The 9,700-nt window shown below is 52.6% G+C and overlaps 2 protein-coding genes across 3 annotated transcripts in view; both read left to right on the forward strand.

The window, feature by feature from the left end:
• Positions 1-1,075, forward strand: part of RASGRF1 (Ras protein specific guanine nucleotide releasing factor 1) — a 45,010-nt gene extending 43,935 nt beyond the window's left edge. For both annotated transcript variants that reach the window (XM_052807613.1, XM_052807614.1), the window contains exon 27: positions 27-1,075. In XM_052807613.1, the coding sequence (XP_052663573.1) occupies positions 27-119 (93 nt within the window). In that variant the 3' untranslated portion in view covers positions 120-1,075. The remainder of the gene's footprint in view (positions 1-26) is intronic.
• A 137-nt stretch (positions 1,076-1,212) lies between these two features.
• CTSH (cathepsin H) lies at positions 1,213-9,308 on the forward strand. The gene is made up of 12 exons (XM_052807615.1): positions 1,213-1,340; positions 1,462-1,493; positions 1,597-1,702; positions 1,794-1,864; positions 2,404-2,508; positions 2,862-2,948; positions 3,828-3,883; positions 5,038-5,119; positions 5,209-5,277; positions 5,718-5,824; positions 7,710-7,835; positions 8,480-9,308. The coding sequence occupies exons 1-12, from the start codon at positions 1,268-1,270 to the stop codon at positions 8,553-8,555; spliced, it is 990 nt and encodes a 329-aa protein (XP_052663575.1). The 5' UTR covers positions 1,213-1,267; the 3' UTR covers positions 8,556-9,308.
• The last annotated feature ends 392 nt before the right edge of the window (positions 9,309-9,700 follow it).

Below are 9,700 nucleotides of genomic sequence, written 5' to 3' on the forward strand. Positions count from 1 at the left end.
TAACCGTTTGGCTCTCATTTTTCCAGGTGACGCAGTACCTGCTGGACCAGTCGTTTGTGATGGACGAAGAAACCCTTTACGAAGCTTCTCTGCGAATAGAGCCCAAACTGCCTTCTTGAGCCCGGAGCAGTGGCCGGCGGCTGCTCGTGTACACACGCTATACCATACTGTATATATCTGTTTGTTTCTGTTGGACGCCCTGGAGTGACTTCCACGTATGTGCTTCTCCAAGCAAACCGCCCCCCTCGTTCTTTGGCCGCAGTAGACCTCGCGTAGGATTTCCCGCGTCGTTTAAGGTTTCACGCCTCGACACTTTGCTGGAGTCCCCGTTTCTTTTCGATGATGTTATTTTTGTCACTGGTTCTTCTCGAGGGGGCTGGCGGTTGGGCGGGTGAACCCGTGCGTTCCCACGGGGCTCTCGGGCAGCACGGAGCAGCTCTTGCTCAGACAGTATTGGCAGTAACATCCTGTGGCAAACTCTGTAAGGCAGGGGAAGAGAACTCGTTAAAGTTTATCTCTCCGTGCAAAGCTGCCCTGTCTCTGTGTGCCACCCCCTCTGTGCTGGCCCGGCACCAGGGGGGCCTCTCAGCCGCTGCCCCTGGTCCCTCCTAAGTCGGGAAGATGGAAACGTCCCTTTGACTCTCCTCGCTGCATACGGCTCATGACAAGCTTCTGTTGATATGCTATAGATCCGTATACCTTGTGACCACTATGAGTAACATGATGTAGAATTAGAAAAAGATGACCGAGTGTTTTTATTACATATACTGTAATCCTGTCTAACCACCTTCTAGCAGGAATATAGTAATGTAGTGCTTATTCTGTGAATATTACCATGTATTTTTTACATTGTACAGTATATAAACACAGTTTAACTTTACGGTGGCAGGCATGCTCCACTCTAACAACCAGAACACTTTTGCTGTAAGCAATACCTCGTGGTATGAGAATTCTCTTTCAAGCCCTAAAACTATTTCAACTTACAGCTTGTTTGGAAAAATATTTCCATTTTTTTGTAAAAATATATGTTTCCTGATTACCTCTTGCTAATAAATCTATTCTATCTCAGGGTGAACCGGGACTTGGGATGTTTTTATCGGCGGGTCAACGCCTGACCCGCAGACACCCCCCTCCCCCGCCCTTCCCGCCTCTGCGGGGACGCCCCGCCCCGGGGAGGGACCGCCCCGCCCCCTTCCCCACCCCTGCCCCGCCTCTCCGGCAGAGGCTCGGTGCGGCTCGGCTCGGTTCGGTTCGGTTCGGTTCGGCGATGGGGTGGGCCGTGTTGCTGGTTGCGGCCGCGCTCCTGGCGCTCGCCGCTGCTTGGGCGCCCTCCGCCGAAGGTAAAGGGGTACCGGGAGGGGGTGGCTCGGCTCGGCTCCCCCGTCGCCTGTTCGGCGGCGGGGGAGCCGAGCCGAGTCGAGCCGAACCGAGCCGCTGACGCTTCCCCGCTCTCTCCCGCAGAGGAGCTGCAGTTCAAGGCCTGGATGCTGCAGGTAAAGCTCCGGGGACGGGCCGCGGTGAGAAGAAGCCGGGCCGGGGGAGGCGGGGGGGCCTTGGGGACCCCTCGGGAGCGGCTGACGCCCTGTGTCTCCGTAGAACAACCGGCGGTACGGCCCGGACGAGTACCCCCGCCGGCTGCGCATCTTCCTCGGTAACAAGAGGCAGATCGACGAGCACAACGCCGGCAACCACAGCTACCAGAGTAGGAGCCACTTCCCCCCCCCTCGGCCCGCTCTCGCTTTGCGCTCTGATCCGTAGTGAGCAAAACGTTCCTGTTTCCTCCCTTCTTCCAGTGAGCCTGAACCAGTTTTCAGATCTGACCTTCGCAGAATTTAAAAAATTGTACCTGTGGAGAGAGCCCCAGGTAAGTCACGGGAGGAGGGGTCCCGCAGGATGGCGGAGCCTGAGCTGCGGGGCGGGGGGGGCTCCGCAGCAAGCTGCGCCCACCCGTGGGTCGGCACCCCATCACTGTGCTGCCTGAAATCCACTTTGCTAAGTGCAGTGCCCTGTCCCACTGGAGCTGGGGTAAGAGTGAGGTGAACCCCCCTCCATCCCCAACCTTCCCAGCTTTCAGCTGCCTCTGCCTCTTGACCCTGGCTCTAGCCAAATTGTCACTTCTGCTTTCAGCTTTGCAGGTCAATCTGTGTTTTTGTGGGTAGGCCTAAGGCCTGATCCCGGCTGTTTGGGGAGTTAGGAGGTCCCTGAGCAGCGGGGGTGCGGGCTAGCAGTGCTCTTCCAGGGCTGGCTCAGGTCTCCCTGGCCAGCGTGGCTGTCGTGCAGTGAGCCAGGGCTGCACAGGGAGCATGGAAGTCACCGCTGCCTCCACCCTGGGAAGGGCGGCCATCTGCGGGCCACTGTCCCCTGGCATGGTGGCTTGCCGCAGCTCTCCTGCCTCGCTTGCAGAACTGCTCAGCCACAAAGGGGAACTTCCTGCGCAGCTCGGGGCCATATCCCGAATCCATTGACTGGAGGAAGAAGGGAAATTACGTGACACCCGTGAAAAACCAGGTGAGGAGTGTGTGTCATCAGCGACGCACCAAGAGCAGGCTGGGAGAGGGGCTAACCGCTGCGGGCAGGGTACCGTGCCAGGAGGAGGAGTGCTGGGGTGTGCCTGCCCACAGGGAAGCAGGCTCCCCCAGGAGCCGCTCCATGGCTGGGGCGAGGGTGGCCGGGGCGGGCTGGGGTGGGGGGAGGCCGCGGGCCCCTGGGCAGGGGCCAAGTGGAAGGTGAAGCCCAGCTGCCGGCAGGGAGTGGAAGCGATGTGCTCCTGGCATGCCCTTCTGCCCTGGCCCTGGTGTTTTGGGGAGGCTGGTGACCCTGCAGCACATTATGGAGCAGTTCCTCTCCGGTTCCTAATGCAGGGCCCCTGCGGGAGCTGCTGGACCTTTTCCACCACAGGGTGTTTGGAGTCTGCTATTGCTATTGCAACGGGAAAGCTCCTCTCTCTGGTAAGAGATTTTCCTTTCCTGTGCACTGATGGCAAGTCCTGCTTCCAGTTATCTGCCAGGGCTGCCAGCAGGGCCAGCCCACTCCTGTCTGGGACAGCTGCCAGCTGCTTGTTCCAAGTCTGGCTGTAAATCACTGTGTGTGGCTGTGACAGGCACCCCCAGCCCTGCAGACCCCTTGCAGCTCTTCACAAGCCAAGCAAAACTGCTGGGGAGGTGTAAGGCAGCGTGGCTGGGAGCTTGCTGTGCCTGAGGATGTGCCTGTCACCATCCCCTCTCGGGGTCTGAGTGTCCCACTGCCCCGGGTTTGGGCAGAGCCCTTTTCAGAGCAGGATGAAAGCGGAGGGGCCGGAGGCTGACAGGTCCCTGCTGCTGGGAGCAGGCATGGTTAGCTAGAGCCGTGTCTGGTGCTGCCAGCCGGCAGGAGCTTCTTGCTGCAAAACAGCTTGCTGCAAGCAGCACATTGTGAGACTGTTTATTTTTAAACTCCCAGAGGATTTAAGTTCTTGAAGAACTAGAAAGACATTAGCTGCTTTTATGACTTACCAGAATAGCTGAGGGTTGGGTGTGTTAAAAACAAACTTGACCTTTGAAAGAGATCTCAGCCAGTGCTCCCATGGGTGGGACAGTGTCCTGGCAGGCGTGAGGAAGAATGCCTCTTGCAGCTCAAGCATCCTGGGCTGCCGGCTCCACATCTTCCTTGTCCCCCTCCTTGGGATGTGGAGCTGTTCAGCCGGGTGATTCCTGCTTGCAGCGGGTGAACAGCCAGCTACATGGATAAAACCAATGCTCCTCGGTTGCCTGCCGCCTGGATTGCATTTTGTATAACTTATTCCGAATGCAGGTGTTGAATATATACTTACTCAAAAAACTTTTCCTTAGGCAGAACAACAGTTAGTTGATTGCGCCCAGGCTTTTAACAACCACGGCTGCAGTGGGTAAGTAATATAAAGTAATAAAGAATAGAAATGGGAGTATCTTATGTTCCATGATTGACAGCCTTCCTCAAGATCTAGTGTCAGGATCCTTCCAGATCTTGGAGTGGTTTTTGTTTTCCCTTGGCTGACACATGTCAGGGAAAACAGTTTTGGCTTTGGTTTGGTTTCCTTATTTTAATTTCGCCCTCCCTAGAGGTTAGAATGTTTCACTAAATCTCCAGCATTTCCTAACCTCTGTTGTTCCTGTTCATTAGTTTTTCTTCTGATATTTGTTTTGTTACAATGTCTTCTGACATTGCAGTCGCGTGCTACATAGCTAGGCTTTAACATGCTCTGTGAAAGCAAGGGGAGTTTTGTCTGTTGCACTGCTCATGGGTCATGCGCCTCTCACGGCACTTTAAGGAACCCACAGAAACCTCTGCTTCCCCTTTGGTAAATTCCTACTGGCATTGCTAGAGAAGGCAGAAAATAAAGCTTTCTGAAATCTTCTGTTTTCTGTAAGATAGGCAGTCCCTGAGGAATGCTCAGAGAGCTGAGCAAAACCACTCTTGGTGCTTTTTACTTTTTTCTCATGACTCTTCCTTAGTCCTTTCCTTGTCAGCATCCCCTGATCACACTCTCCTTTTCTTCCCTCTGTGAGATGCACTCCCCAAAGTTGGCCGGGGGAGGAAGCAGCTGCTTGCTGATGATGTGGGTCCCTTGTCCTCCGCCATGCTGTGTAGCTGGGGACCTCAGCCACAGCATCCAGGCTGCAGGCTGAACAGAGGTCACGGATAAACACCTTGAGTGTGCGAGGCTGCAGAGCTGAGCCGGCATGGTTGGTGCTGTGTGGACGAGGTGGCCTCGTGCCTTTGGGCCTCCTGTGTTGGCGTTCTCCCCCAGGGATTAGGCACCCCTGAGAATGAGGTCTTCCCGTGCCTCTGTAGGACCATGCCAAACAGCCTTATGGGCTGGAGTCCCAGACAGGGAGATACTGCAGGAACAGACTGGAGTTTATGCCTATAGAGGGTCTGGGATACACACTGTCCTTCCCTTTCCCTCCAGTTTGTGGGAACGGTCTGTAGGACTGTGGGGGAATGTTCATGGATTTGCTCTGCAGAAGCCACAGCGTTACCATCCTAATGAATCTGCATTCTGGCTGTGTTGTCTTGCAGGGGCCTGCCAAGCCAAGCCTTTGAATACATATTGTATAACAAAGGGCTCATGGGGGAGGACGCCTACCCATACCGGGCCGAGGTACTTCCAGCGCAGCTCAGGTGTATTTCTGCAGCAGCAGAGCAGGGTCCAGAGCATGCTTTAACACCGGTTCCTTTCTGTCTGCACAGAATGGCACCTGCAAGTTCCAGCCAGAGAAGGCTATTGCATTTGTCAAAGATGTTATCAATATCACGCAGGTAAGGCCCTGAGGGTTACTTTTCCGAACTTCAGGGGCTGCGCCAAGCCTGACCTGGAAGGTGCTCAGAGGCTCCAAGGTGTACCAGGCTCTGCAGCGCGAGCTGCAGCCTGCTTTCTCTTTGGAGAGGAGCGAGCTGCTGGCGTGCATGCTTCTCCTCTCCTGTGCGCCGCTGACTCCCTTTTCTGAAGGTGGCACCAATGAAGTGCTGTAGTCAAAATACAGGCACTAGGTCTGTGCCTGCTTTCCACAGTGGGTGCACCTCCAGACTGTAAGACAGTCTTGGTTCTTGTCTTTCAATGCAAGCAACGCTTGTTTCCTTGTCTGCAAGCAGAAGGCCAGTGTTAGCCATCCCCACTGTGCTCTGACTGCTGCTCTGGGGTTCTTGACTGGTTCCAGCAAAATCAGGAGATAAATGACCCTAGAATCCTCTTCTTGCAGTATGATGAGGATGGCATGGTAGAAACTGTGGGGAAGCACAACCCGGTGAGCTTTGCGTTTGAGGTGACAGGTAACTTCATGCACTACAGAAAAGGAGTCTATTCAAAGTAAGTATTTCTGAACCTGGGAGGTTGAGGGTGAGGGGAAGGTGTAGGGCTGGAATCACTTGCATCCCCATTTCTCCTGCTTTGTGGCACTGGACGCCGGGACACTGGACTGCATTCTTGCATTTTCTTTTAAACAGAAAATAGGAAACATAAGTAAACTGAGCCTTGATATACTGATTTCCCTGGGGGATGAGAGCGCAGCACAGGGAAGAGGGAACAGTGTGCTTGCAGCCAATTTACTGCTAGGAACCAGTCCAACCTGAAGACCAGTCTGCGTTTGGAACAAAGCTCAGCAAGTCAGGAAGCTCGGGAGATCCTTCTGCAGCCCTGCCGCAGAGCTGGGGGAAGCCTCTTCCAGGGCTGATGTGTGTGACCGTGGATGGTGGCAGGGTCAGCCCAGGTGTTGTAGCTGAACACATCTGGTTTACTTAGGGCGAGTCCTAACCAAAGTAAGTTTTCCGTGGGACTCAAGTGGCTCTTCCTGTGCTAGACCTCAGAGGGGTGGTAGTGAGCGGTGTAGCTGCCTTCACGCTGCCCTGCACCTGAGCTGCTACGTTTGCAGATTGTGTTACGAAGGCAGGGGTCCCTGCATCGCTGTTCTCTGCAGGGCAGGCAGGTCCCCCAGCACCTCGTGCCAATCCCATCAGGTGCTTACCTGCCTCTGCAGCTGGATGTGTAAGAAAAGCAGCAGAGATGAAAAATTAGTTGGAGACATGAAGTGACCTAGCAGAAGGTCTCGAGTGTTGTGTCAGCTCTATAGCCAAGGCAAAAAGCTACTTAAAAGGATGATTATTATATTTTGGAAAGACTATGGAAGCTAACTGCAGCAGGATAGATTTCTATTAGGCAAGAAATTGGGAAAGTGCATGTTTGGAGAGAACTAGAAAAATACTTGAGAGTAATAAATCCTCAGTGACGTAGAACTGCAGGGAAAATTAAACTAAGAGTCTAAGCATGAGTGATCTGCCCCAGGGAGCTGCAAGGGAAAGAGTAGGCAGCACCGTGAATTTGAGTGGCTTTGCTGTTGCAATAAAGACAGTAATCTCAAAGTTTAAAGCAAGCAACAGGCAGACGTGAGGAGTTAAAGCAGGTGAGACAGTCAAGATACTTTGTAATAGGATTCCAGTTTGAGGAACACGCCAAGTTATCTTGTAGATTTATAGTCTAAGGCAGATTTAAAGTCAGAGCATATGGAATAATTGATGCTCCACTGGTTTCAGCCTATGGTCCCCAGACCAGCTATTAACAGACTCAAGAAAAGTAAATCTGTTGTGGGGATTTTTGATCTTTTACTTATCTGCAATGTGAAAATGTTTAAAAATAGGTGCTCTAGAGATGGGAGCTTGTACCTTGTGTTGTCTTGTTTTATATCACAGGTGGCAACTTTCATCAAGTGCAATTTAAAAGCTGGAAATTCAGAGGAAATACAAGGAAACATGTATTTAGACTGAGGAACTAGCTGTTCCCTGTGCAAAATGTGGAACAGTGCCCCTGAACTTTGGGGCAGAACAAACTGTTACTGGGATGCACTTAAGAGCTTCTGGTTTTCATTGGAAAAATTCCTTTGCTCAGTTTTTTCATTGTAACTCATTCTTGTGTGACAATGTTGATCTTAATTCTGAACAAAAGCCCGGACCGGGTGCTCAGATCCGCGTAGCCTATTGCCCTGACTTCAGATACGGCCGGTAATAGTTTCTGAGTGAGAACACAGAGCAGTATCTCCTTTTCTTGGCTTCCCTCTCTACTCTCCACAACTGGAAGTTCAGAGTATCCAGTAGTTCTTTTTGCAGTTGGGAGTGCAATCGAGAATGCTGGCTAATCCATGATTAATTACAGGCTGTTTTTTCATGTAACTAATCTGCATTATTTTCCCTTTTCTTTGCAGCCCACGATGTGAGCACACTCCTGATAAGGTGAACCATGCTGTCCTCGCTGTGGGCTATGGAGAAGAAAATGGAACACCTTACTGGATTGTGAAGAACTCCTGGGGCCCGCTGTGGGGCATGGATGGGTAAGGAGGTCCCAACGCTACCTGACCCACCATGGTCTCCCTGTACCTGGTAAAAGGACAGTCGTGTCTGTCGGATTCCACCCACCTTCATCAGCCCCCAGGTCGCCCTTATGCTCTCAAGCTGAAATTTCGCAGCTGTTTCATACTCTGGGAGGATGCAGGGGCAATCATCCCAGCCTCGGCAGTGAAGGAGACATGGCTCTACAAACCAGTCCTGGGGTCACTGGTTAGAGCAGACCCGTAGATCAATAGCCCTGCCGTTTTCACCAGGGGCTTGGCCAGCGTGTGCAGAGCTGCTGTACTGGTGGTTCGCCTAGTGCCAGGAGAGCACTGTGCCTCTTCCGTGGTTACATGGCCAGAGAAGAATGGGTTGTGCTGGGAGTGAGTTTTCACTCCAGCTCTTCAAGTATTTCCAGCTGCTAGTGAAATTTTTCAGAGTCAGGTGCTAACTCTGCTAGTTTGTGATATAAGGGGGATGGGGAACAGCATTGCCTGGCTAACTACTGTCACAGGTATTTGGTCCTTGCGCTGGCATGAGAAAGGAGCTTGCACTAATGAAAGCAGTTGTGTTATGCCACTATCTGTCATGCTGACTCCACCGGAGGAGGGAACACTCACTCAAACACATTTCTTTATCTTTTTAGGTACTTCCTTATTGAACGTGGCAAGAATATGTGTGGTCTTGCTGCTTGTGCATCTTACCCGGTTCCTCAGGTGTAAGAGGAGAGTGCAGGCTGGGCATAGGAAAAGAAATGACTGATTGTGTACAAATTTCTGAATGCTAAAATCAAGAAAGTGAGAACAAGATGAAATACCAGTCTGCTGAAAGTTGTTACCTGTAGGCACATTCGTTGCCTTGCACATAGCTTCTGCCAGTAGGAAGACCCGTACCTCCTCTCCCCGGCCAAAAGCAAGTGTGCTCCTGTGCCGAGCACCAGACTCCCGCCTTCTCCTCGCAGCTATGGCATGCTCACAGTGTGCCTCGCTCGCCCTGTCCCAGCTGAGGCCCTGTGCCTCTGCTGGGGGGCTGTCAGCAGCCGGGGGTGACTGTTTGGGTGGTGGAAATGCCACGCAGTTACCGGAGTTTAAGATGCTGCCCCAACAAAGCTCACCCGTTCTTTCAGGTGGCTGTTTCCCAATCAACAGATGTAACTTCTAGGGATTTTTTTATTTTCTTTGAAGGTGATTTTTCCTTTCTCTAGAGAAAGATGAGTGCTGTAATTTGTACTTTTACTCTATTTTCATTAAATGTATTTAGTACTTTTTGTATTAAGAAAATAGGGTATTTTAATGCAAATAAAGAAGAAATGGATGATTTTAAGAATCGATGAAGAAAGCAAGAAGTGTATTGCTAACAGTTTATAAACACACCTTGGTGAAGGGAAGCCATGTGTCAGTAGGGGGCACATCTGTTGTGTGTTATTTCATGCTAAAATCGGCCACTGACTGAATAAATACGACTCGTCACCGGTATGGTGTGTGCTCTCCACGGCCCTGTGCGTTACCGGCACGGTGGGAGATGTGGTGTTAAGTCTTTGTTTGCCGATGCCGGAGCAGGATCCGACCCCGGGCGTGCCCGACGGGGGCACCGTCCTCCTGACACAGCTCCTGCGAGCGACAAGGCCGTGCAAAGGAAGGTAAAGACCTTCCCGGGGTCACGCAATTTGCTTTCATAACCAGCTTTAAAGCGCCGGGGGCGGGGCCCGGCGGCTGCCGGCGGCCGCTCTCCGCCCCGATGGCCTTTCCCCACAGGTGACGGCGCCGCCATTTTGTGTCGAGGGGCGGGGCGGAAGCCCGCCCTTGCCATGGAAACGGAAGCGCCGCGCCGCCACTTCCGCTCCCGGCGCGTCTACCCAGTGGGCGGG

This window comes from Harpia harpyja, chromosome 14 (assembly GCF_026419915.1).
Source record: "Harpia harpyja isolate bHarHar1 chromosome 14, bHarHar1 primary haplotype, whole genome shotgun sequence".
Lineage (NCBI taxonomy): Eukaryota > Metazoa > Chordata > Aves > Accipitriformes > Accipitridae > Harpia > Harpia harpyja.